General features: G+C 38.9%; 1 protein-coding gene across 1 annotated transcript in view; it reads left to right on the forward strand.

Moving 5' to 3' along the window:
• Positions 1 to 26,696, forward strand: part of gabbr1b (gamma-aminobutyric acid (GABA) B receptor, 1b) — a 249,965-nt gene that overhangs the window by 196,103 nt on the left and 27,166 nt on the right. Inside the window, exons 14-16 of the mRNA XM_033975440.2 lie at positions 11,331 to 11,481; positions 17,254 to 17,386; positions 25,590 to 25,706. Of these exons, the coding sequence (XP_033831331.1) occupies positions 11,331 to 11,481; positions 17,254 to 17,386; positions 25,590 to 25,706 (401 nt within the window). The remainder of the gene's footprint in view (positions 1 to 11,330; positions 11,482 to 17,253; positions 17,387 to 25,589; positions 25,707 to 26,696) is intronic.

Here is a 26,696-nt window from a genome sequence, read left to right on the forward strand (position 1 = left end):
GTGCTTTGATATGGGAACTTTTAATACAAGATCTCATGAATGTCTCAGTCTAAAAACTGGCCACACTAGAACTGAAATGGGAAAAAAGCTTGTGCTTATTTTGCTTCAAAGAAATGTAATACATTTCAAGGACATGCAAAACTGGATACATTTGCACCACTAATGTACTTTAATAATCTGGTGATAAACATTTATATTCACATCTGCACCTGTTTTTAATGTAGGTGTAATCCTTCAGTCGTCCAGGTCTGATCCATAGTGAAAGCCGAAGTTAAATCTGTCAACTGGACAAAAACGTTGTTGGAGTGAAGTCGTTTTGCTGCTCATCCAGCCGCTTCTTCAGTTCTGGCCAGATTGCTGGTGGACACTGCCTTGTATCTATCTGAAGGGAGGAGCTAACTACACTGAAACTGGAAACAGCTTTTGTTTACAGTTTCTGCATGTAGGCTCTGTCTATTGTTTTCTTTGTTCTCTTTGTTTGCTTTGGGTCTGAGGATGGAGTTATAAATTAAATAAAACATGTGTCAGGCCCCCATTCCTGTTCAAGGAAGTATTGTCTTCTCTAACAAAAATTGTTTCTTTAACTCCCCCCTGAAACCATTTCTTTTCTCTGGCTAATATCTGTACCTCACTATCTTCAAAGGAGTGGGTAGTGGCTTTGAGATGGTGATGTGTTTAATGTTTTAAATGGACCTATCTAGTTATTTGTTGGTTTTGTTGGTTTTGTTTGTATTGTTCTGTATTTTAATAGAGCACTCATGAAAAAGAAAGTCTGACACTCTCACTGGGCTCTTCCTGTATAAATAAAGATAAATAAAAATCTAAATGAATGAAATGAATCAGTTTAATGCCACACTGCGAAACATTGTGGGCAAAGCACTTATATCTAGATCTGTTTTGTAGTGCACATGTAAAATACAAGGTCACATTATACAGCCCATTGAAACACTGCCTCCTTGTGGATCACCAGACATCTTACGCCATTCCTCAGTCTAAACATAGGCTTTAGAGTGATCAATAACATTTGTGTCATTTGTCCCTGCTGCAGTCCAAACGTCCCCTGTGTCCCACCGCGGAGGACACTCTGATCATGACTGTATTGATCGGGCTTTAGATACTGTTCCTGTCTGACCTTCTGTGGACAGTGCATTGACCTGTTTCTCTGGTGTCATTTATAACACTACGGAGAGGCCTTCAAAAACAACACACCTACACTCCAGGGAAATGGGACTCAGCGTGTGCACAAAAGGCTGGAGTATTTGTGCTGATCAAAACAAAAATGAAGCAATGTACTGATGTTTGCCAACTAATTAAAGAAGAAATTAAAGCTAACTTTTGTGGTAGATCTTTTGCCACCTGTTTGTGTATCTGGAAACAGTATTTCTTTCCTTGGAATAATTTGCAGCAAACAGCTCTTTTGTGTTGAAGAAATGTGTCTCAAAATCTGCTATTATATGTCGTAAGTCTGCAGTCCAAACCCCAGAAGAATCCAGGCTGTTGTTGGGCAACTTCACCCACTTTGCCTACTCCGGGGCAGCAGTGGTAGAGCGAGTGCATTTATATGAATAGCTTGAGAGGTGATTGTCCAATGAGGTCTTCGATAGTGAGCAATCAAAACTGTCAGTTGGGAAAATAAACTAAACCTTGGTCTGGAAAAAGGAGCTGTTAAAATAAATTGAGAGGTGATTGACTGAGAGTTGTCGGTAGCAGGCTGTGATTAGCTGAAAGCAAAGGGTAAAGGTATTTTTGGTTGAACTGAAGCTTCATCGATCCTTTTGGTCCCATTTAAAAGCTACTTTGCGCTTGTACTTATTATCAAATATAATATCTGAAGTGTTTGTTGATCTGTAATACCATTCTTAACCCAACCAGATTAAAGTGTTTCGTGATAATATTGGATTGTTTCTTATGGTCTTCTTTGGAGCCCTGTGGTAATTACAGAAGTGTGCTTTATCACTGGGACTTGTTCCAGAAGCGCCTCCGTCTGTGTGGAGTTAATGTTCCAGGGCCTATCTGTGCTTCTAATAAAGGGCTCATCTGCCGAGCTGACAGCCCATTTACTCACCCTCCATTAAGCAAGAGTATGTTAGCATGGCCTCACCTTAAACAAACCAGCAAGCCTTAGATACTAAAAGCTGTGTTTAAGAGTTAGAAGACAGTAGAAGTCAAATTGATTATGTTGAAGAGGGGGTATTATACTTTTATGGGGGTGTTAATCAGTAACATATAACATATTTAGATTAGCATGATACCTTTTATTGGTTTTTTTTGTTTGTTTTTTGTTTTAAATGCCACAATTGCACAAAACAGCGTATTAACTTATTTAATTAATTTCAGGGTCTCTCCTATAGACTGTATATATAAATTGTCACCCCTCTCTCTGTAACTGCTGCTATCAGGCTCATCATTTTGGTCTTAAAATGTTCGTATTAACCCACTCTACATGATCCTTGTGTTTTTATTTCGCTATTGTGTTCGTAACTCTACACATGAACATTAATAATGGACAAATCAGGCGTCGTCTTTCCCTATGGTCACTCCCGCTAGCATTAGCAACAGGTTTGATGGACAGCGTTGCTAAGCTCCCACTCCCTGCTCAACCAGGAAGGGGTGTTACTTTCAACAGCCTCACTCCGGATTGGCTCTTTGGTTGCTATGATACTCGCGGTCAGAATTTCTAATATGCAACTCCAAATTCGCCCCATAATCTTCATTTGACTGGAGCTGAACACTATTGGAGACATCCCACTCACTTAGTCCACTTCTTTATACAGTCTATGGCCCCTCCTCCCTTTGCTCTCCATGCTAAGTCACTCCCTCTTCAGAGCTATATCACAACACAATCAACGTGCATCCCGCTATGGAAGCAAGTGCACTCCACGGCTTCAGATCTGCCTCCATTCCTCCCCTCGCCCCACTGACGATGCTAAAGTGTAATGCACGCTAACGCTGTTCTCAATAAAAAACTAGCTTCTTATTTTGAAAGTGCATTAATAAAACATGCTATCACGTTTTCCTGTGCGGCCGCTCTACCTTAGATTGTTTTTGGAGCCAATACAAAGTCACCCACTCGGAAGAAAATGGAAAGCAGTAGGGTATTTTAAAATGTTGCTTCGTGCTGTGGCTGCAATCCTTTCAGTAAGTCTATGTATGCAATGCTGAAGTAAGCTAATGCTGTATATACCTGGCACAGTGGTGGAGTGGTTAGCATTCTTTACTCACAGCAAGAAGTTCCTAGGCTAATCTTCCTGCTGTGTATTCCTGATCCAAAATTTAAATTCTGGAAATGGGTCCCTGGGTGCTATGCAGGAACATGCATAACATATTTACATCACCATGTTACTTTTTAGCGTTTTAATGCTATATTCACCAAAAACAACAAATGTTTAATTGGTTTCAGTTTTTGACACTCCTTACTCCACCTTTAGAGTGCTATCACAACACAATCAGCGTGCATCCCGTTAATAAAACTCCTGCACATCGCATCAGGTTTGTGAAGGTGTAGTGTATTGTTTTGCATCCAAATTGTCGTGTGGCAGCATGGGTGACTTAGGTGTGTGGGCTGAGCTTTGGACAAAACCGTGCTACTAACTGTAAGGATGGTTAGAATATGGTCCGGGAGAGATCACTAGATTACTCAGACATCTTCAGGTATCGTAGAAACTTGCAAAAAGTCGAGAGTCTGCTACCCGCTTGTGTCCACGTAGATGTTATTACGTTGTCTGTAATGTTTCACAGTACGGCATGAGTCATATCTATGTTGTATTTACTCAATTACAATTTGCTTTAGTGAATACTGATGTTATTTCCAGATATAGGTCAGAGATATGGTACAAGAATTTACGCACCTTCAGAGCATTGTTTAATGAATTATGAATTAATTAATTTAGATAACTGATTATACTCTAAAACTCTTCTTCTAGTCAGAGCCAAACCACATAAAACTTAGAGCTAAACTTGATCCAAATTTGATCAACTATCCCTTTATAAGTTTATAAGTGGGCTTTCAGAGACCAGTTTAGTAGATAGCAACTAGCACTTCCTGATTATTGGACAGTAAAACGCTTCCTAATTAGATGCAACAGCACGCAGAGGACACATTTTGACCTCAAGATATCTGTACTGGGAAAAGACTCATTTTGCTCAGATACATGGGAACAAAACAGGTACAGGCTTTAAGGAGTAAATGCTCTTTCTATTGCAACTAGAATATACTGTGACAAAAGTAGGTGGAGGGCTTCTTATTATCAGATATAACAGCAGTGTGTGAGATTTGAACCAGGCATCCTTTAGTTGGTGGTCAAACTCTTACTCACTGTGCCACTGCGATCACCTAGAAAGAAAATTGGAACAAAACACCGTATGCAACAGTTTCTTACCAGCTTCAAAATTCCTCAAAACCTGACCATTCAACTTCACTGTAGCTCTCTTTAATTTGCCCCAAAACCTATGGAAAGTGACAGCATGACACAAAAGAGAATGAGAAAGTGTCTTGTTGGCAGAATTTCTTGAGCTAATCCTCTCGGGTGTTAGCTTTAGCCGTGAGGTCCTGCATGTGTCAGACGCTGAGCAAAAGTCATTGTACGAGTGTGTAAAAATACCCTGGGATTTTCCAGAGGCTTGTACCGGGATTGTAGCTGGCACTGAGAGGAGACAGACTGCTGAGGCGTGGACACTGCTTTCAAATGTCATACAGATGCTATTGTTGTTCTAATAGCGGCAAAGGCTTGTAATGTATTGCTGCGGCTTTTCTGAAACCTTTGCATTGCTTCAGCTTGTGTTACTTAAAGGTTCTGTATTCATTTTTTTTTTCTGTGTATCTAAGGTAAATTTGTCTTGCCCCTGTACAGGTGTATAGGCCCTTTTCATGGAGCTGCCGGGCTAGTTCCAGTTCTCTCAAAAATGTTGAGACGCATTTCTCGCTATATTCATACTGTATAGGAATATAATACCAGGCAGCGGACAGTCACGACCTTTTCAAAAATGTAAATACTCAACCAGAGGAAGCTTTAGGTTTACAAATGTAGGTACTTATGTCTTGAAGCTAATGGTAACTGAAATTAAAATGAATTAGTGATGTTAAAATAGCTACAATCTGAATGACTTTGTACAGAGAAGTACAGAATAGTATTTTGAAAAAGTTGTTCTGTGATTTAGTTCCAGATTTAGATTACATTAGCATTAGGTTTTTCTCCGGTTAAGTGCTTATATCATTGTAAAAGTCTTAACATGCTGTCTGTCATCATCTATCCATAACTTACTGTCCGCTGTCTGATATTTAAATATTGATTTATTTTATGAAGACTCCTAAATCCTCATAGAGAGTAAATGGTGTGGGAAGAGCGGCACTTTTTGAAAGAACCGGAACTAGCGGGGCGGCTCTGTGAAAAGGGCCTATTGTACAAGCAGCTCTCTGGGTCGAAATAAGTTTGCTGTACTGTCTGCATCTAAATCACAGACTGTATAAAGAAGTGGACTAAGTGAGTGTGACGTCAACCATAACGTTCGGCTCCAGTCAAATAACGCTCGAGGTGTTAGGGTCAGGTATAGGGGCAAATTTGGAGCCGAGTTCCATATTTGTAATTCCAACCACAATTATCATAGCAAAGAAAGCAAAGAAGTCAATCTGGAGCGAGGCTGTTGCATGTTGCTTGTTGCTAATGCTAGTGGGAGCGACCTCAATATAAGCAGCAGTTACGGAGAGATGGGTGACAGTTTTTTAATACAAAGTGAATTGGAGCCAGAGTCGATGGAACCAGAAACACGCCCATTCTCACTTTCTATCTGGAACACTGCAAACCGTTTAAAATCATTCAAAACATGTATCTTGGTGCCACACGGTCTTTACCATTCCCAGACAGTTTCCATGTCTACTCTCAAACGGTAAGTATATAATAGCCTCAGAGCCTCTCCTGATACGCTGTCACACTATTACACACTCTTTACCCCGTGAAAGCTGCTGTACTTTCATAATGGGCCCTGCAGGTACAGCGCAGGTATGATGTCTCTGTTGCTATGGCGATGCGTTGACATGTCTAACGTGGTCAGGTCCATGTGTTGTAGCTAGGAGCTGTGGAAGTCAGGATTGTTAAAGTGATTGTAGGCCCAGAGGACGCTGTAGCTTCATTAGAGCACAGACTGAGATGTTGTTTTGTGATGTTGTGCTTTTTCAAATGTCACAGCCCGCTTTAAAACATGCTCCACATCCTCAAGGCAGGAAGAAGAGAGATATAAAGGCTATTCTAGTATACATTCACTACTGTTTCACTGGAGTTTGACAGATAGATTAGCAATTTGATCCTTCCTACCAGTAGACAGTTCGCCTCAGGGCAGTTGCGGTTACAGAAGTCACTATCCCCCTCCTCCACAGAGTTTAATATATAATGGAAAACTGTGAAGCACTATTCCTGAAAAGTTGAAACTGGGGTAGCTAATTTTTAAACTGTGAACTAAGGGTCCAAAGTGGATTCTTGTGAGCTTTAAGCCATGTCAGAATGTTGTCTTCTCGTCAAAAATATACCTGGAGTTTTGTTTTGTTTTATTCACATGTTTGAGTTGTCCCTTTTTATTAGGTTGTCTACATCCGCATTGATTAAAATGCTCATGTAGTGGTAGTTTTGAAGTTAACAACTACCTCAGGACTCAGTTTTAATACTTAAGTAAAACTACAGTAGCAAACACTACTCTGTCAAAAATAAAAGCATCCCATGAAAAAAATCTACTTAAATCTACCCGTATGTGCTAAAAAGTAAAAGTATTTTGCACAGATTTTGAGCTCCACTAAAGCTCCACATGTCATGATTTTGAGACAAAAATTGTGCTGAATTTACTCTTTACTTTACATTTTTGTTTACTCAAACTATGAACATGATATAAATAAAGCCCTCAGCCTTTTTAGCAGGTTTCAAACTTCCACAAAAAGTACTTTTACTTTTCAGTCATGTAAAAAAATGTAGAAAACACAGATACTTGCTCTCAAATATAGTGAACTAAAAGTAAAAAGTATCCACTTAAGTAAAGTATAGATACTTTTTGATTTTTTTTTTCTTAAGTAGAGTACTTTAATACTTTTACTTTGTTACATTCCACCACCACCTTTTACCTTTTGTTCAATAGAGTTTGGCAATTCCAGACCTGAAATCATCCGAATGATTCTAGTGTATGGAGTTCAAAAACACAGTGGAGTACTTCCTGTATTACCACATGACATCACAAGGTGGTGCATTTTCTGTTTGTGTGTTGTCTGCAGGGTTTGTGTGTTAAACATATGAAAGAAAACACAACTCCATGTATGTTTTTGACGAGGAAACAACATTATAACAGATCAGAAAATAGCGTAATATGGACCCTTTAAACTGTCACACTTTGAAACCTACAAAAGCCTTGCATAGTTGTGTATCAGAATCTTTCTTCTGGCTTCAACGTTCTATAAAAATCTTCATAATTAGACACAGATTTTGCAGCCATCTGATTTTTACACAAAGTGCTTGCTGCAGCTACTTTACCAATATAACTCAAGTTTAGCTTTGGTGTCATCTTGTGCCAACTAATGAAGAAGCCAGGTATTCTTAGTGAAGTTTTCTCTCAAATGCATACTGATATCAAACATACTAATCAATCAATATATGGGCATATTATTCTAAACAGTTTATGATATTAACATTCAGAACATTGAGAAATATTCTTTCGTGTACTCCAAGGAGGATTGGCTGTAGACCTCTCCATTAAATAGACCCAAGCTGATCACTGACAATTGACCACTGAATCGATCTCAACTAAAATTCTATTACCTGCACAGCCCTACGTATAATCCACCAGTTCATCTGTATGACACCATAAAAACCCCATCCTTGACCTCTTGTATAGCTTATTTCTCTTGCACATTTCAAACATGGGTCAATTTGAATCACGGTGAAAGGAGGAGAAAAGGGCTGATAGATTTTCTGACAGAGCCACATCTGCTGCCAGTCTACTGAAGCCATATCATAGGATTGGACTCTTGGTGAAGTTGTTGTATTGATTGTGAAATGGTGTTCATCATGTTCTCGGGATACCCACTGTATTTCAAAAACGCTTTATACCAATTCAATACAACAATGATGAAAAAAGTAATTGTAGTTTCTGTAATAGCATCACATAGTCTCGATCTTGATTAGTATTGATTATATTCTGATCTTTTTGTAGTTATTATATTATTACCATGTGGTCTTATATTAGTTCCGATCTAGACCATTCTAAAACTATTCAGGAAACATTATCTACTTTCAATAATACAGTAGTTTTATCACTTTGTATCTGGTTGGGGATTATTTTTAGTATAGATATGGATTTTTTGTGCCAATCCTACCCTCATATAAGCTTCCTCAGATGGTGAACTGCCCGTAAATGCACCCTTGAGTAAACCTGGCTCATTCTTTCCCCTGTACACATCGAGTAGTGTGCCTGTCTGCTTCGGGACACCTCTAAAACCGCTTCTCCCCTCTGAACATCCATAACCGCGACAGGGAGACGAGCTGACGGATGGCTCTGCGCTACAGGCCAGGCGGCTGCTATCATTTAGATACATGGTGTGTAGTGAGGCTTGGGTTTTAAAAAGACAGCCTGGGTGGAAACAAGGATTACGCTATGCAACTGTATCCCATTTGACAGGTTAAACAAGCAGGAATAGCAACACTTCAAGAAGAGGTGGGAGTCATGTCTAAAAAAAAAAAAGAACAACATCTAAAATAGTTGTTTTGGGGATATACACAGTTTGAATATTGCCTGTATCTTCTATGTTGTCTAACTCTGGTTCTCTAATTGTGGTACGTGTTCTAGTGGTACATAGACTCCTCTTCAGTTCTAGTCGGTGTTTAGTTCCATTTCGGACTTAGTGCAGATAGCAGGTCTGGTAGTTCTGTTCTGGTGTAGTTATGATTGAGCTCGAAAGGCTAAAAATTTCCCTTGATGTTACTTGGTATGAAAAGCTCGAAGCACTGAAAATGAAAAATATTGAAAAAGGATGCAAATGATTCTATATGCAAGGAGAGTGAAAGACATGACAACAGTATGATATACTTTTGTTAGTCACTCATAAGGGATATTCATTCCCTTTGACCCATCCTTCAAGCAGTGCCACTGGGACCGCCTGTCAGGAGCAGTGAGCTACTGCCATGCACCACTCAGGGCCCCATCTCCAGATCTTGAGCTAGTCTTGGTCAGAAATATCTGTTTTTTGGGGTTAACGGGGAAAACAGTTGCTTGACTAAGTAACCACATGCTTTGACAAAACTGTACAAAGACAAGTGGTTTTGAAACCGTATCCTGTCTCCCGTATTTCAAAGGGCGTGATTGACGGGCGGATTAACCAATCAGAGAGATGCATGGTCCGTTCATGTCAAAACAAATATTCCGGCTTAAATGTAAAAAAAAAAAAAAAAATTTATTAAAATGGGAAAAAAACAGAAAGAGTGTGGATTTTTTCAGAACCTCACTTTTTTTTTCAGCTAGAAGAAGTTATATATTTTGTGTGATATGAGGGCAAATTAGCAGCTGTGGTTAGACCGTCCCACATTAGGACACAAGTTTTTTATGCTCTATGAGCCGATTCCTGACCTTGATTCATATGAAGGGATGGGATCTAGAAGGAACTGGCTGGTCAGGCAGGGAAACCAGAGGGCAGAGTCATACCTTTTTGCTGTGAAGGGCAAGTACTAGCCACTCATCCATGGTGCCCACCAGTAAGCATTGTTTTGAGGAGGGACTGAACCGTCTACCTTCAGGTTGTTAGACGAATGCTCCAACCACTGAGCTACTGAGTTTTCCTTCATTTCAAAAGTCAAAAATCTCTGGCGTATTATGTGTCAAATGAAAACAATTGCAAACTTTTACAGACACATTTTCATCACCGGGATCCTGATTTGTTTTCCTTTGATTTGTTGTGTTGCTTAAATAGCTAGTTCTTTTTCTCTTTATCACCAAGCGCTGTCAGCAGATGGTATAAAGAAAGTTTTAACATATGCATTTTTACCACACATTATTTAAAGTTGCAAAACCAGAAATGACATTGAAAACAGCAGTGAAAAAGCCACATTACTATTTAGCAGAACAAACATTGCCACCAATGATACAGCCATATCCCGCCCCTCTCCTCTGTGTATGCCAGGTCCACTCTGTATGTGTGGGGCTCTGCTCAAACACAGGGAGGACAGTGTGGTTCTCTCTGTCCTTCGCCTGTGTCCCCAACCTGACAAGCTGATGCTGGCTTCAAAAATAATAACCTTTGGTACATTTATTTTATAAGATAATACATACTTGCCATCTTTGTTGACACGTTTTCATTCAAAGTGTCTGCAGAAAGTTACAGAATGAAGAAAGTATTGAAAATGTGTGAGCATCTGGTAGACATGCTTGCCCCATAACTGGAGGGTTGCTGGTTGAATACCCTGATTGAATGTGTTTGTCTGACTGCTGATGTTTTTAAAAGGTTGTTTTAAATCTAATGCATTGTTATTATCATTATATAAAATCAGGATTATTCTGATACCAACACCTCACACTTTTCAGATATTGGCAGCACTCATCGATCTGATACCGCACTGTATTTATTCTAAAGGAGTTGAGAGCTGCAGCAGATTACTGCTTGAGGCTAATGCTACTGCTAACACCCAGAGCAGCTTAAACACAAGCAGCAGAGGATCTGCAGGAGCTTAAAGATAGGGTGGTTTTCAAGAAGTGAAAAATATAAATCTATGTAACTTGTCTCTAGCTCTCACAAACCCTTAGGCACATCACTAATATTCACATCCAATAATTACTTGGTCATTAGCACAGGTTTAGAACAGCTTTTTCAGATAGCAAAGTGAAGCAGGGTGGACCAGGAAGAAAAGGTTTTAAAGGTTGTTATCCGGACATTTCAAACCATTTGGACTCTTATTCAAACTCTCAATTTCAAAACAGTGCCCAGATTACTTTCTTTGAAACCTTTTCTAAATTGGATCACTTCTGAACAAATGAGGGATTACACCGACTCATCGAGTGACAGCCCTAGATACTACTTTTCTAATGCAAAGTCTTATCAAACCTTCCTTTAAGCATTATTCTTTCTCTTCTTCACATTTACTCCAGTTATATCTGCTGGGTTTCAAGTGCCAAATTGATCCATTCTACAAATTATTCATTGCTCCTCAGTCATTTGTCTGTGTGTCTCTCTTGCTTAAATTCTTAAAATCATAACTCCCCTTCATTTACACAAGACAGCTCCCAAATGTACTTTTCAAATGCAGCATAATGTTTCTGGTAAGATTGTGTCTCTGGAGTCCGCTCACACCCTGCTCTCCTCTCTCTTTCAGGTGCCGGTCCCCCTGCTGACCAGACGGTGGTCATAGAAGAGTTCCGGTACCTGTCACAGAAGCTCTTTGTGTCCGTGTCCGTGTTTGCCGGTTTGGGAATTCTGCTGGGAATCGTGTGTCTCACCTTCAACATCTACAACAGCAATGTCAGGTAGAGCTTCTGCCCCTCGCCACTGTTTATAAACCTCAGAACAGATCGATCCGTTTGGGTTCTGTTGCAATTAAGCAAACACCTGTCCTTCAGTGTACAATCATTTCAAAGAAGTTCACTTTTAAACTTGTTTACAAAGTAATTTCAAGTACTTCTGTACATGCAAAATTGTCATTTTTTTAATGCTTTCTCTAATTTTTAATGACTCATGACAGCGAGCGTACACTACATGCACTTATCCAGGTTTTATAAGGTCCTATTATTTTAGCCTGTAAACACATTTGGACATTTTAGCATCGGATTGTTAAAGGTGCACTATGTAACTTTTCTGAAGGAGCCTCCACTCCTGCTTGTGGCTATGCCTAGATTTGTACAAAGTAGTATCAATCAATATCACTTTATTTGGCTCCAAGGGGAATTTAAGCACATTGCGGTGTTAAATACAATAATAAAAGAAAAGCTCAAACAAAAGGCTCAGTGCAGCTCAGCAGGTTACCCACAGCCCTCAGGACAAAAGCGTCCCTTCTCTCTGTGTCCTCTGTGTCCTGGAGCATCACAGCAGTGGCTTCCAGGGAGAGTCAGCTGAACTCTGGACACACAACAGGAAAGCCTCTTCTAAACCTCCTGCTCTGTTGTTCCAGTCATTGATGAGAGGGACCACTCTCTCTAAGTGTTTCCTCTGGAATGTCTTCTGCCACAGTTGGTGTAGAAAGTCCGTAGCATTTCAGAGCTAGCTTCATAGCTATCTCCAAGCAGGGTTGCCATGGATACAGAAAAAACAAACCACAGCGCTCAAATCACAAAATCCAATTGTCCTTATCTTCTGTCCTTTAAACTGCACGTTACATTTCTTAGTTGGTGAAAATCCCCAAAATATTACGTTAAAAATGGAACTTACATGTTTTTATTTATTTTTTTTAGGTTTAAAAGCTGATCAATGTGCATGCCAGTATTAAACTCTCTCATCTCTATGGTGAAAAGCAGGTGACGCCACCATTTACAGATCAAATTCGTGGAGAGTGGTGGCAATGTCGTGTTAGGCCCATCATTTGTTAACAAAAAAAAAAAGTTCCAATTCAAATAAACTTGCTGACCATTGCTTTAAGGAGCACATATGATCCATTTATGTGGCTTTTATTTCCTTTTAAACATGCTTTTGTTCACCTTGGGATAAGTAAACAATGCTATTCTAATAAAACCAATTTGACCACAGAACGAGTCCAGAGATGACTTATGGACTTGTTGTATGGAAGAAATACGGAGTTTTATCTATGATGTAGCAATCCGGGAAAAATGTAAACAGAGCATTTCAGGGAAGACAAATTTGTATTAATGGATTAATGAAAAATTAGTGTGAGTGAAGTGTGAATGAAGCAAAAATACAACTTCAGGTATGTTTTTGATAAGTGCAAAATGGCTAAAAGGTTAAAAAGATGAGTGAGCCATCAGTGCATAGATAAAAGACCTTCCACTGACTTTTTACTGAAGCAAAAATGATAAATACGCTTGTATTAAGAAGACATTATTCCAATCTTTGACTTGTCAAAAATCTCCCTCTCACCACTATAATTACTTTCAAATCAATCGAAAGTGTGTATTTGCGGGCGGTGTTGTGTTTTGGATTAGCTTTCAGCGCTAAAGAGGATTTTCCGTTTCCTGTGCCAGACTGCGTGTTGGCGTCCTCCAGGAGAAAGACACACTCCGCTCCTAAGCCTTCGCGCCCATGCTCCGAGCCAGCGGGACATTTTAATATGAGCTGGGGGTGGGGGGAGAGAAAAGTGAGAAAGAGCGAGACAGGGGGAAAGAGAGAGACACGGAGAGGAAGAGAGAGACAGAGGGAAAGAGGGAGACACAGTAAGAGAAGGAGAGAGAAAGAGACAGAGAGGTGTAATCCAGAAACGGTTCAAGTCTATAACGGAGCCAGCGCTACTTGTGTTAGCTACGCCTGACAGACAGCTAATACCGGGGCGAGCAGCCGGGAGACGATTGAATGACAGAAATATCCATCTGCGCTCCACTGCAGGGCTGTGTGGGAGGAGAGTTACCCTTTCTGTGCCAGCTCCAGTGCGCATGGGACCGACAGAGTGATGGTGGCAACGTGTAAAATGTCTGGAGTTAAAAGTGTGGAGTTAAAGGCCCTGAACCCAATTTGTCTAGTTCTCAGTAAAGTTTCATTCCATCTTCAGTTTTAAACTTAGAATTAGCAATTATTTTTGTCAGACAGGAGCGTGATGGTGTAGTGATGTGTCTCGTTGGCGGCCTACAAGACACGTCACTACACCATCACATGCCACTTCTAAGGAAGGCTACAGGAAGTAGCTGAAACATGTGAAGCAGGTAAACAAACACTCCTGACTGATAAAAAGAATCACAAATTCTAAGTTGCCTGATTCTCAAATGGCGACAGAGGGAGGAGGTTAAATCATTAACCAAGGTCCAAACTCTCAACCCCCTTTTTCCCTATTTGTGTTTTATAACATCCAAACTGTGAGGTGACATTTACCATTATAGCAGCATTAATAAATTCAGTGTGACAGTCCACCAAACAGATCGATTTCTGCACAAACAAGAACATTATTATTTAATGGATACATTTTGGACCAAATTAAAAACTATTTTCTTTTTGTTGACAAGGACTAATGTTTTATTACAAATAACTAGGGTTTGAGTGTTAAGGCAGCACCCTACCCAAAGTTATTCCTCACTTACCTTATGCATCTGAGCATCGTCATTATCATTATCCTCATTCACCTCATTGAGGCCAGAGGAGAGTTTTGCAGACACAGTAAAACTAACAAACAACTAGCATGCTAATGCGCACTTTCTTTTCATCAGATAATAAAGTGTTTTATAACTTGATGCTGACAGCATGCAGCAGACTTACTTTGATCTCAAGAGCTTATACAACATATCTGTACTGGGGCAAGACAAACTTTGGTCAAATACTGCACATCAGAAAAAAATGAGTTCAGAACATTTAACATTATATACATTATATTTCATTATATATACTACTGCATTATATGCATGGATAAAACATGAATATGTCTGACTTGTCTGTCAGAAAGTTGTTGTTTTTTTAAAGTGTGAACAATGCATAATTTACGACCTTTAAGTTGTCTGTATTAGTATGAAAATATTGAATGTGCAGTGTTGTTTTAGAGTTATAGAGTTAGCGGTTAGCCCTGGGAGGGGAATGTTTTGTAGCTTTTATACAGAAACTGAAGTGCTGTGCAACCTTGTTTCCCCGGTGGCCTGGCCTACAAACTGCCGCAAGCTAGCACGACTTGTGAGTGCTCATATCACGCTACTGTTAAATTAAAAAGGAGAAAAGGATGTAATCTAAGACAGGGCTTCCCAAACAGGGGTACAGACATCCCTGGAGGTACACAAGCACTCAAGGGCTATATGCACTATATGTATAGGACGTCATCTGGCTGCTTATAGAAAGGAAACAGGACCAAAACTACATTAGGGAGTCTACTTGAACTGTGCAGTATACATCGATGAACATTTGTGTATTAGCGATAAGATAATATGTTGCTGCTTGGCCAAATGCTTAAGAAATGTTGTGAGTTACAACATTTGTAAATGTTTGACCTAACTTTAGAGAAGGATTGTACATAGATGCTTTTACAAGTTAGACCATTTGATTGTGCTTTTTTTTTAGGTGGCATTATTTGATAGAACAGTTCTTTGTTCAAGGCAGTAAGGTAAAGCAGTAAAGTGCTGTACTTGAGTAGAATATATATTTAGGTATCTTTACTTAGGTAGATTTTAGAGTAGATACTTCACTAAATAGTACGTATCTGTACTTTTTACTCTACTGCATTTTTAACTGGACTGAAAAGTCAAACAACAAGTTTTGGAGTTCAAGCTTCAGCTTTGAGCAAACAAAAATAAATACATGAAATTCCTGAGAAAAAATTTGAAATTGATTTGTATTGCAACAGTTGACTAAAATATGCATCATGTTTTAATCAATATCACTACATTTAACACTTTAACAAATTAACAACACTTTTGTGAAATACTTTTTACTCTTAAAGTACATTTTTAAATGGTTACTTAAATATCTTTACTTTTACTCAAATAACTCAACTGCGTACTTTATCCACCAGTGCTATTACTACTGGCGATATCTTTACCTGAGAGTATGATATATGCTATAAGAGAATCAACAAAATGAACCTTAAAAACAATGATGACATATTTGCAGCCCTGGTGATTCTTCGTGTTCAGTGGTTAGAGGTAGAGCTTTGTCAAATTAGCTTGGATGCCTATTCTGTCCTCGCTTCCTCTGCTCCTGTGATTGTCTGAAATTGGTTCAAATTCAGCCTTAAATGCCTTGAAAATAGTCTCCATTGGAAACTGTTTTGGAGTAGCAGGACTTAATTCTTACTTCTGCTGTGAAATGCTGTGACTTTTGAAATAACTTCTGCAAATTTCCATTAAAAAAAATAAAAATAAAATGAAATAAATAAAAATAAACACTTAAAAACACTGCGTCACTGACTTCTAAACAACTGCACGTTCCTTGTTCCTTATATAAGATCTGCTGTAGGGCTTGAATTTTTGTTTCTTTATTTTGTTGCTAATAAAAAATAAAAATATATCCAGACATTTAGCCACGTTTTAAACCTGATTACCTTTACTCCGCAAAAATCAAAACAAAAAATCAACCCTACCCTCCATATTGACTCCTTTAATACCTTTGACTTTGAGAGAGTAAAGCAGAACAGTTCTTAGAGCAGCGTCACTGGCTTCACTGTGAAAGGCAGTGTAAACAGTAAGATGGATGACGTCTTTACTAAATGAAATGTTGCAGAGGAGGAGATTGTCAGAGCGCTCGAGTGTCCGTCACAGGCTGAGGGCTACTGACATGTGACTGATGAGCAGCCAATTGGGAGATGGCAGAATAAGGGGACAGGAAGTCAAGGGCATTTTAACAACTCTTCACATAGTTTGGCACATTTTAAAGTACACGCACGTTTGAAAGGCATATGACAGTATTTGGTTCTTACAGTGTAGATCAAATACATGTTCTGTACCTTTACTTCATCTGTGTATCAACTGCAGTACATTTGGATAACCTTGAAAAAAGTTACTTAAATGCTCTTTGCCTGATTTTTTGCCATGTATTTGAGTACATTTTGTCTAGCCCAGTACAGATATATTGTATAAGTAGCTCTTGAGGTCAAAATAAGTTTGCTGTGTACCGTTTGCATCTAATTGTACGATAATCAGGAAGTATGTGTTAACATGCTACTTGCGGGAAAAAAAACCTCCGCTCTCGTCTCTGAAAGTTGTGAAAAGCACTTATAAACTCATCGCAGTGAATAATTAATTTGCTCTGATTGCAGGATAAGTGTTTTACATGTTTTTAAGACAGTTAAAGTCAGATTCAGAGCTTTTTTAAATTCAAAGACTCAAATTGTCCCACAGCAAACTTCACAGCTAGCTAACGTTGACACCAATTATTGTTTTTAGCATTGTTTTCTCCTCGATGCCTCACAAAGTTACATTTACATACATGTGAACTAAAAAACATGATAGAGGGCCATGGGTTTGTAGCACTGTCAACAAAGCAGAGGGTGGCTACTTTATAATAGAAATATGTAGAAAAGTTTTTAGTTTTTTTCCTTTCTTGCTTCAGATTTGCTTTCAGTATTTATCTACAGAGAAAAGACTGAATGAGAAGTGACTAATTCTGGTTGTGTAGAGCCATTTAAAAACATCAAACACTTAGTCCCCATTTTTTTCTTCTTGCAGGTACATCCAGAACTCTCAGCCGTACCTGAACAACATGACCGCTGTGGGCTGTATGATGGCTCTGGCCGCAGTCTTCCCTTTGGGCATCGATGGACTACACGTGCACCGGAGACAGTTCCCCGTGGTGTGCCAGGTATGGGATCACTAAACCAGGACAGACACATGTGGGTGGAATTGTTTGTGAAAATACAAATAAAACAATTCCAGGGACTAGTCAATCACTGTGTTTACTCCAAGTGTGCTAAACAACCACATTCAAATCATCTTTGCCCCAAAACCTGTCAATCACTTGTCCCAGTCTAAATGCAGGTGAGCAAACTCAGCTAAGAGGTGTTCAGGTGCATTTAGTAATTTAGCATTGGCACTAAAACTGTGCATCAAACTGCGTAACTCACAATTCATTTTCTCTCCACTACACAAATAAGCACACTGAAGCACTGGTAGGTTTCACTTTTACATAGTAACCTAAACAAAACAAGCACTAGTCCATTGTGGGGGGACTGTCGTTTGTCCTCCCTGCTGATCTAAAAGGACTGAGTACATGTCAAAACACGTCTAATGTTTTCATGGCTGTTTCTAACCCCATGCAGTTGAATGCCTCCCTAGTCTGTGCCGAACATAAATCGCATGCAGTTGGATACATGTAGAGTGGGTACATTTAAATGGCCAATAAAATCTAGATGACTGTATTTATGGTGTAAACAAAGCCAGTGACAAGGAGGTGACAGGAAATGCAGAGAAGCTGTAGTTATCTTTTATCAATTTATCCTTTGGTTTATATTAATAGTAAAACTTAGAAAAACAGAGTAGAATTTTTATTTGATTTTAATTTTATTGCAGTGTAAAATATGAGTCCTTACTGTGAGTGGGCTTGCATCTCCACAAACCTGACTCCTTTTCAGCCTGGTGGAGGGCCTCTTTCTGCTTGCCTCCATGGAAATACTGTTTCTTAGGTTATAATCATGGTATAAAACTTTGGAGAATGTTCCGAAGTATGGTTTAACTGTCTTATTTCCCTGGAATCATGCAGGCGATGTGCCACCAGCTGAAAGTACCTGTACCTAACAAATACATAATTTCAGCCAAACTTTATTTTTCAATATTTGTGGCTGGGTTGTTTTGTCCATTTTCTTTTTGTTCCAAGACTTAATCCCTGGAGTAATTGTGACATTTCAAAAACACTGTGGAAAAAGGCCAAGTCCACTACATGCTCTAACTCTGTAAATAAATAGTAAATGATTCAAAGTATTGGACATTATGTAAGATGGCCTTTTCACTTTCACTTTCACTCTCCACGACAACATGTGAAATACCAGAAGTTATGTCTTTGGGCCTCTTTGGAATGTACTGTTAAAGTAGGTAATATAATCTACTTTGACCAGTGGTAAGACTTCCAAAACAGTGAAATTATTATTATACATTGGATTTATAAAGCGCTCTTCAAAACACCCAAAGCACTTTTATATAGCAAAGTAATATCTGTTTTCACCATTGTCTAGAAATTATTATACAAAGACTCTAATGTTCTGCTTTCAAGGCTTGAACTTGCGACTGTCTGGTTAGTGGGGCAAACCTTAACTCACTGCACCACTTTCATTATTAGCCATAGTATTAAGCTCCCAAAGTGTCTCAGGCTCACAGTTGTTTCTACCTGTTTGGGGATCTCAAAGTATGCACATACATATCATATCATTTCATAGGAATAATATAATTAGTTACTTAAAGCAGAACTAAGTAACATTTTTACCTTATTAAACATCTTTGTAAGTCCCTGTGATGGTTAAATATGTGTTTTGCAATATGATGGACCCAACCTGGGAAACTCTGGCTCTTTTTGAGTCTGTTCCCTGACAGTGTATTCTCATAAGGGAGCTGCAGGGGGAGCTCTATCATCAAAACTTACTTAGTTCTGCTGTAAAGGGCCTATATTATGCTATTTTCTGATCTATGTTATAATACCCAGAGTTGCATTTTGTTTCATTTGCACGTTTAATACTCAAATCTTACACATTTAGGCTGAGTTCTTCTCTCAAACAGAAAACACTCGACCTTGTTCCACTTTGTGATGTCATGTGGTAATACAGGAAGTGCTCCACAATGTCACCCATTCTACATAAAAAATATATGCGGAAGAATAATACAGTTTTACGATAATCTGATCTGATTGCGTTAGTGAAATTATTTTTTTCACTATAGCTTTAGAAACTGGTGCCATTATTCCACGCCAAGGACGTTTAAATGACATTAAACCATAAGATTAACATGTCGCGTTTGTGGAGGCAGTCTCTAACAAATAATTACATGGCTCAACATCTGCAGGAGTTTGGATATTTCTTTTCAAAACTGTAAATCTCCCATAGAGTTATATAGTACCCTGCCCTCTATTTAAAATGATAAAAATTCTAAAGCATGAATTGTAAACACCACATGAACACCACCTCTATTTACTGTAGATACTGTATACAAAAATGTAGTACCACGTTGCCATGACTCCCTGAGGTTCCAGTGCAGCAGGAGCATGTGTATGTGCAGTGTGCATGTTTGAGAGGTCGTGATGTACAGTTCACAGGGGAGGAGGAGGAGGACGACGAGAGACTGACTGTGCTGACATGTCACTACTCCACACATGTACACAAACACAAATACACTAACACATACACAGTCACATATACTGTACGGAGAATGCAGGGGGCAGAAACAACTCCCCTGCTGAGAAGAAAAAATCTAATCACTGACTAGAGTAGACAGGCATCATGCGAGGAGGAGAGATTTACAGTTAAGATGATCTATTTAAATCAATTTAAATTGGAACTAAAAAATCCACTTTTTCATGAGTAAACTTGTTATATAGTGTTTTAATAGCATTATCTACTAGGTAAATTTGCAGCTTTCAGGTCAAAAATACCTAAATTAAATAAGTGTGTGCTGCCTTCAGTGGCCTCTGCAATTTCCAGTAGTTGACATCACACAGCACTGCCCCAATCGCAGTCAGGTGTTTCTGATTACAAACACCTAGCTGCAGGGGCGGAGTTTGAAGTGTGGATACCTGTTAGACCAATCATATTGCTGCTCATACCTCCAGGCCCCGCCCCTTCATCCACTCCCACACTGCCCAGTTTAGCGGTGCTGTTTGAAATGTGGTTCTGGGCAGAGTGTAGGTGTTTAGTGTCATTGTTAGATATACAGTATTCATTAGTGTTCTGTTAGACAAAACCAAAGCTACATTTCCCTGTACCTTCTAATATAAGACTGGATTTGGAGAAGGCTTTCGTCCAGGCCAAATAATCGTCAGGTTTGTGGAGATGCAAGCTTGCCCATAGTAAGAATGTATATTTTTTTTCTCTGTTTTTCAGTACACTAAATACAGCTAAAAAAAGAAAAAAAAAACATGCAAAGTTACATACTGTGGCTTAAAAGGTGCACTATGTAGCTTTTCAGGTGGAAAAGAATGTTGCACAGTATGACATTAAACGTGTATAGAGCCAAGTGATGTCACCAGCCCAAGTTACAGATCAGATCTGAATGCAGGTTTTACAACAAATTTTGACATCAATTAAAACGCATATTACTGAACAAATTCAAGATCTATAAGTCCAATCACTGTAAACATGCCAGGTAAAGATTTAACCTCTCCATGGAGACAAGTAGGTGCTGTCTTCCCAAGAGCAAAGTTATATAGTACACCTTTAAGGGACCATTAACGGAACCATTCTTTGAACTTGTAAATTTGATCTTGTTTGACTGGTCATACATCACAGCTCTTGACCAGAGGAGAGAGTAAGAATGGAGCAGTTACTGGAGCAGTTACTGGATCACTTTACCTGGCCTGACCGCTGCATTGAATGCCATTGTGTGGAAGGCCAATCTCACGCTCCATCCTCCCCACACTAATGAACAAGGATACTTGAAAGAAACACAGTTACAATAGGCTTGACCTGAGAAATCCTTTACTTTGAACATGTCAGATAAGGTTTTTTTTCACATACTTTTACATACTTATTATTATTAAAGTTATTGCTATATTTCAAAAAGTGTATTGTCATTATCATTGGGCAAATTATGAATGGACCTGGTAGTACTTTGCAAAGATAAATCAGGAATTGATTGTGACCGACTCTGCAGCTCCAGATGTTTGAACTGCTGTATTTCAATGACACTTTTTTTTTTAATTTATTGTGGCAAAACAATTGCTGATGAAGGCATTTCCTCACTGGCTTTTTATTGAGAATGACCAGAAGGATGTCTGTGCCAAATTTCAGTTGTCTTCAACGACTAAAATTTGTGAATCCATTCAAATTTTCAAGGAGACGCTGTAGAGCAGTTTTATATTATAGCTATACATCTTGTAGATTCTGGCGTTGAGGTCATCAATGCACAAATGGTTTATTGAGTCCAACTCAATTCGACATCATCTGTAAGAAATACGCACATTTTTTTATGCTTTTCAAAATTCCCACTGTTTTTTGGGCTAGCCACACCCACATTTTAGAATTCATGAAAACTCTAAACAATAATCTTTAATTTCACATGGGTCTAGGTTCTTGACAAATTCTCAAGCCTTTTGAATGACAATCCAAAGTGGTGACATTCAAAGTATGAAGGGTACAATTTTGCAAAAAACAAGTTTCACCCAATATGCCCAACTTCCTGTTGAATTTAGGGGGGCTACCTATTTTTTTTATTTATTTATTTATTTTTTTGACATGTCATGACTATGCTTGGCTATTTTAAGCCAGGTTTCATCTTTCTTTGGTTTTGTTTATAAAAGTTTTTGTCCATTGTCGTAATGTATTTTGTGTTTTAAGGGGGCACAACGATGACATTTTCACTCTTTTTAAATTGTTCATTTTCATTAATCGTTGAATTTTAGGCCATTGCTGGATTAGTCTAAAGCAGGCATGTCCAAACTATGCCCCAGGGGCCAAATGCGGCCCTCAGATCCTTTTTTTTTTTTTTTTGGTCCTCAGGCTATAATACTACCTGCCAGTGTTTAGTCGCTTAGAGAGGAGGTATTATTCAAATTTCTACCACGTTGTGCTGTTGTTCCTTAATCAAAAGCATGCCTGAAGACATTTTAGATGTCACCCTTCCATGTTTGAGTAATCTTGCAATCTCTTCCAGGCCCAATTCAAGCCTCACTGTAAGATTCTGTCCAATGTTCAGCCCATAAGCCTCTGTTAAGCATGATCCCGCACAGCTATTTATCATAAATATAGAAAAGCGTGCAAAATAATACACTGCAAATTCACAAACCTGATGTGATGTGCAGTAGTTTCATTAGCAGAATGCACACCAATTGTGTGAAAACGCTCTGAAGGGTAAGTGACTTAGTGAGGAGAGCAAGAGAAGGAGGGACTTAGAACGTCAAAAACAATACTGAATGTTACGTTAATGTTACGGTTTCAAAACAATAAAAGGTAACACGGAGGTCTATATATGTTTTGTGTTGGCAGTTAATAACCCATAGAGTGTAATACAATGAATATTACTTGAAGATGTGTCAGCTTTACTGCAGTGGTTAACATGCTCAGGAATATCATTAGCCACATAATGGGCACAGTGTAAATGAATGTCAGGTCAAATGGACGGGGTCATAACTGGAATTATGGAATTATATCCTGCAGACAATGATCTATGTTTTCTCATTTAATATTTTATGTTATTAACAAGCAAAAGGTAATAGGAAGAAGTTACATGTTAAGTTTAGCTACAAACTCAGGTATGAAGTAAACATATTCAAATGAAATTCTGATGTCGCTGATGGCAATTATATTGATTATTTATTTAAATGTATATGTACCTTTTTGTTTTAATCATTCTGTGCTAGTGCAGTTTCTCTTTAAGCTAATACTAATGCTACTGTTTTAACAAAGCTATTACTAGGTCTTGCACAGTGATCTAAAATACATTTGAGTGTAAAATTAATAGTAGTCTGTAGTCTGTATTCAGAGATGTAATATTTTGTGTTTGTTTCCTAAATATGGCAGCAATATGAGCCATAACTGGAGTGTGTTTCCCAAAGGCACCTTGCAGTCCACTTGTAATAACTTTACATTAACTTTTGTGTTTCCGACCTTATTTCCAGAGTTGTACCGCAATTGGATTTACTAGAATGAAAACCTTTCATTTCTCTACCCCCAATCACCAGAATGATTTAATCCAAGTTGTTATTTTATTGCTGTGTTAATTATGTGCGGGCTTTTTAATCAAATGTCAAAGCACTGATTAGGAATCCGTCTCCTCTCCGAATTGAGCCTTGATTTAGTGGCTGCTGCTAATTTGTCCAAGGCTCATCCAAGTTGGAGCAAGATAGTGTTTGGATTTGAAGGTGACCCCATAGGCATTACAGAGACAGAGAGAGACAGAGAGAGAGAGAGAGGAGCAGCCTGTTTTTCATTGTGATGTATGACTGAGGGTCGTTATAAGTCTACGTAGAGTGGCAAGATTAATTGCAATCTAATCAAAAACGCAATTTGAATGGACACAATTAGCAAATGACAAAAGACAACAAAAGTACCTGTAAAATGTAGTTTGGAAAAGAAGGTACTGGTGATGAATTAAAGCCCAAATAGGTAAAGAAAGATGGAGGCAGGAGGTCAGTTTCAGGCTTTATTTGTGATTTTCTGCTTAGTATACATGGTGTGGTTTTATTAGGACACATGCATATGCTCTGGTGGACTAACAACAGAATAGTGAGCTGTGAGGGGTGATCGCTCAACTAATTTTTCTTAGGAACCGGTGCAGAGGGTGGAGACAGGGAAGAAGGTGCACTTGGTGAGGGATTCGGGGACTTTTGGGTGCAGGATGTTCCTTTGCATTTCTGTTGCCTCCTTTGGATCTGGAGTTCTTGACTGTACTCTGTTAGAGATCAGCCATTTCTTTGTACTGCCACCACTTTCTCAGGTAACATAGTGAGAAACAGTGTCAAAGAAAATGGAAGAACAACCTTGGAGTGCAAACACATAGGGCGGGCTGACAGTAAGGCTGCTATGGGTGGGTTTTGCCTGATGATGGGGAGGTGCTCGGGCTTCTGGATGCCACAGAAGAGAGCTACAACCTGGTCTGTAGTGTTTGGAGAAGTGGGTTGTAGAGTGGAGCAGGATGGACATGGATGGACGAGGAATCATTGAATGGGCTGAGCTGAGAGTTAGGGGTTCCAGCATCATGAACCATTTGACGAGATAAAGATCCAGAAAAACCCTCAACCTCAGGATGTGGTCATGGCTGACAAGGTGCATCCGGTTTATATTGATTTTGGGAATGAGAGGATGCATCAGACGCAGCAGGTTGTATTTTCATTTGACTTGAACTGACTTGCGGTTTGGGAATGGAACAGGAGCCCTTGTAAAGACAACATCTTTTATTCTTCCAGGTCCCGCTCTGCCCGTCGAATCCTTCTGGTGGTAAAGCTGCTCCCAAGCTACAGATGCCTTTTGGTCCGATTTGCTGAAATAATCCTCTGACTCTTATTTTTATTTTTGTAGTTCATCCAGCTCCATACTGTATGTTTCAGGTCCTCCTCCAGATGTGCTCACTGTGATGAATTGATGAACTCCTTTTGAACGTTCCTCCTTTGCTTCCTATTGCTCCCCACACTGTACATTTGCTAAGTGAAATGATTAAGACTGAACTCTGAAGTCATGTAGACCTGGTGCTGCAGTACTGGCGACCACAGTAACTCCAGGCTGTTTCTCAGGTTCTGGGACATGTTGGTCAAGTCGCTGGCGTATCTGCTCCATGCTGTGACTGGGGCTCATGCAGAACTTCCATTTTCTTGGTGATTTATCCATCTGTTGGGTTTTGTTCAGCTCAAATGACCATGTTTAGAAATGAAAGTACTGGTGATGTATTAAAATCCAACCAGATGGATAAAGATAGTGGTAGGAAGTCAGTTTCAAGGCTTATTGGATTATCGTTTTAGTATACATGGTGTGGTTTTATTAGGACACAAACATATGCTCTGGTGGAGAAACAGGAGAGTAGTGACCTGTGAGGGGTGATAACGCGACTAATTGTCCTTGGGAACAAGTGTGGAGGGAGGAGATGGGGAGGAAGGTGCACTTGGTTTATTTACCTTCAAAGTGAGGGATTTTTCAGGGACTTTTCTGACAGCACCAAACAACAAAATATTCACTGTTGAAAATGTGAACTTTGAATATGTTCATATTTATTTTTTTCTCCCAAATTGTTCTGTTCTATGTCTCTCTGGGTTAATTATGGCTTCATGTGAACTTTGAACAGAATTCTATCATTAAATCATATCGAATCATAATCACATTGCTTGTCAGAAAACATTTTTATTCATTATGCTTCTATGTCTCTGTGTTCTCTGGCAGTTCCGGCTGTGGTTGCTGGGTCTGGGCTTCAGTCTGGCCTATGGGAGCATGTTCACGAAGATCTGGTGGGTCCACACTGTCTTCACCAAGAAGGATGAGAAAAAGGACCGCAGAAAGGTAATGTCTAGTTTTACTCAGATATACTGTAGTTTGTTATGACGTTGACCTGAGCACACGAGGCAAAGACAACAAAGACGACTAATGCCAGAAAGTAACAACATAAAACTGCATGTTTTTTAGACAAAATATTAATAATGAATTTTCACTTGAGCAACACGTCAGCCAGTTAGGGTTGTCATAGTATCAGATACTCGTTTGAACAGGTATCGATACAAACACAAAGTTGTAGTCACTGGACAGAAATGAACCTTTTTACTGAATAGTTTTAAAATGATCTTGTGCTGTATCAGAACAAGTATAAGACCCCATAGACTAGTATCCACTATAAAACCTACCTGGATGACTGAAGGATTACACAGATATAAGACCACATGGGAATATAAAAGACAGTGTTGCAAATTGTGTATTTTATTCTATTTTAATGGTATCAGAAAAGGTATTGAGTATCAAGTCTTCCTTAGTATAGAAATTGAGTTCGAAATTTTATTATCATGACAACATTAGAATCCAGACAACTGTACAAGCTGCTATAACATACATATAAAAGACAACTCACTTACTTAAAACAATACATTTATGAAAACTATTATTTGTAGCCTCCACATCTGAATTGAACACAACAAAGCTCCAGTTGATTTTAGTTTCACTTTCACACAAAGTGGATCAAAACAATGAAATACAATCCAGTCTCGCAACTGTTTCAATTTTGCAAAATGCACTCATTTTGTTCTGTTGTTTCATATTGTTTTTTAAAAGATGTATTACTGACCACGTTGACCAATCAAAGTGTGCTGCCCAAGCTTCCTCAGCCATTCATAATGCACTCTCGCCCCTTGTCAGTCTGTCATTTCACTTACACACCTCATCTCTCACCAATATTTTTTCCAAATTATACAGAAATACTGGCTTTTGACCTTGCAAACAACTTTAAAGGCCCATATTATGCTATTTTCTGATCTATATTCTAATGGCTCACCAAAAACATAC

This window comes from Periophthalmus magnuspinnatus, chromosome 11 (assembly GCF_009829125.3).
Source record: "Periophthalmus magnuspinnatus isolate fPerMag1 chromosome 11, fPerMag1.2.pri, whole genome shotgun sequence".
In the NCBI taxonomy this organism is placed as follows: Eukaryota; Metazoa; Chordata; class Actinopteri; order Gobiiformes; family Gobiidae; genus Periophthalmus; species Periophthalmus magnuspinnatus.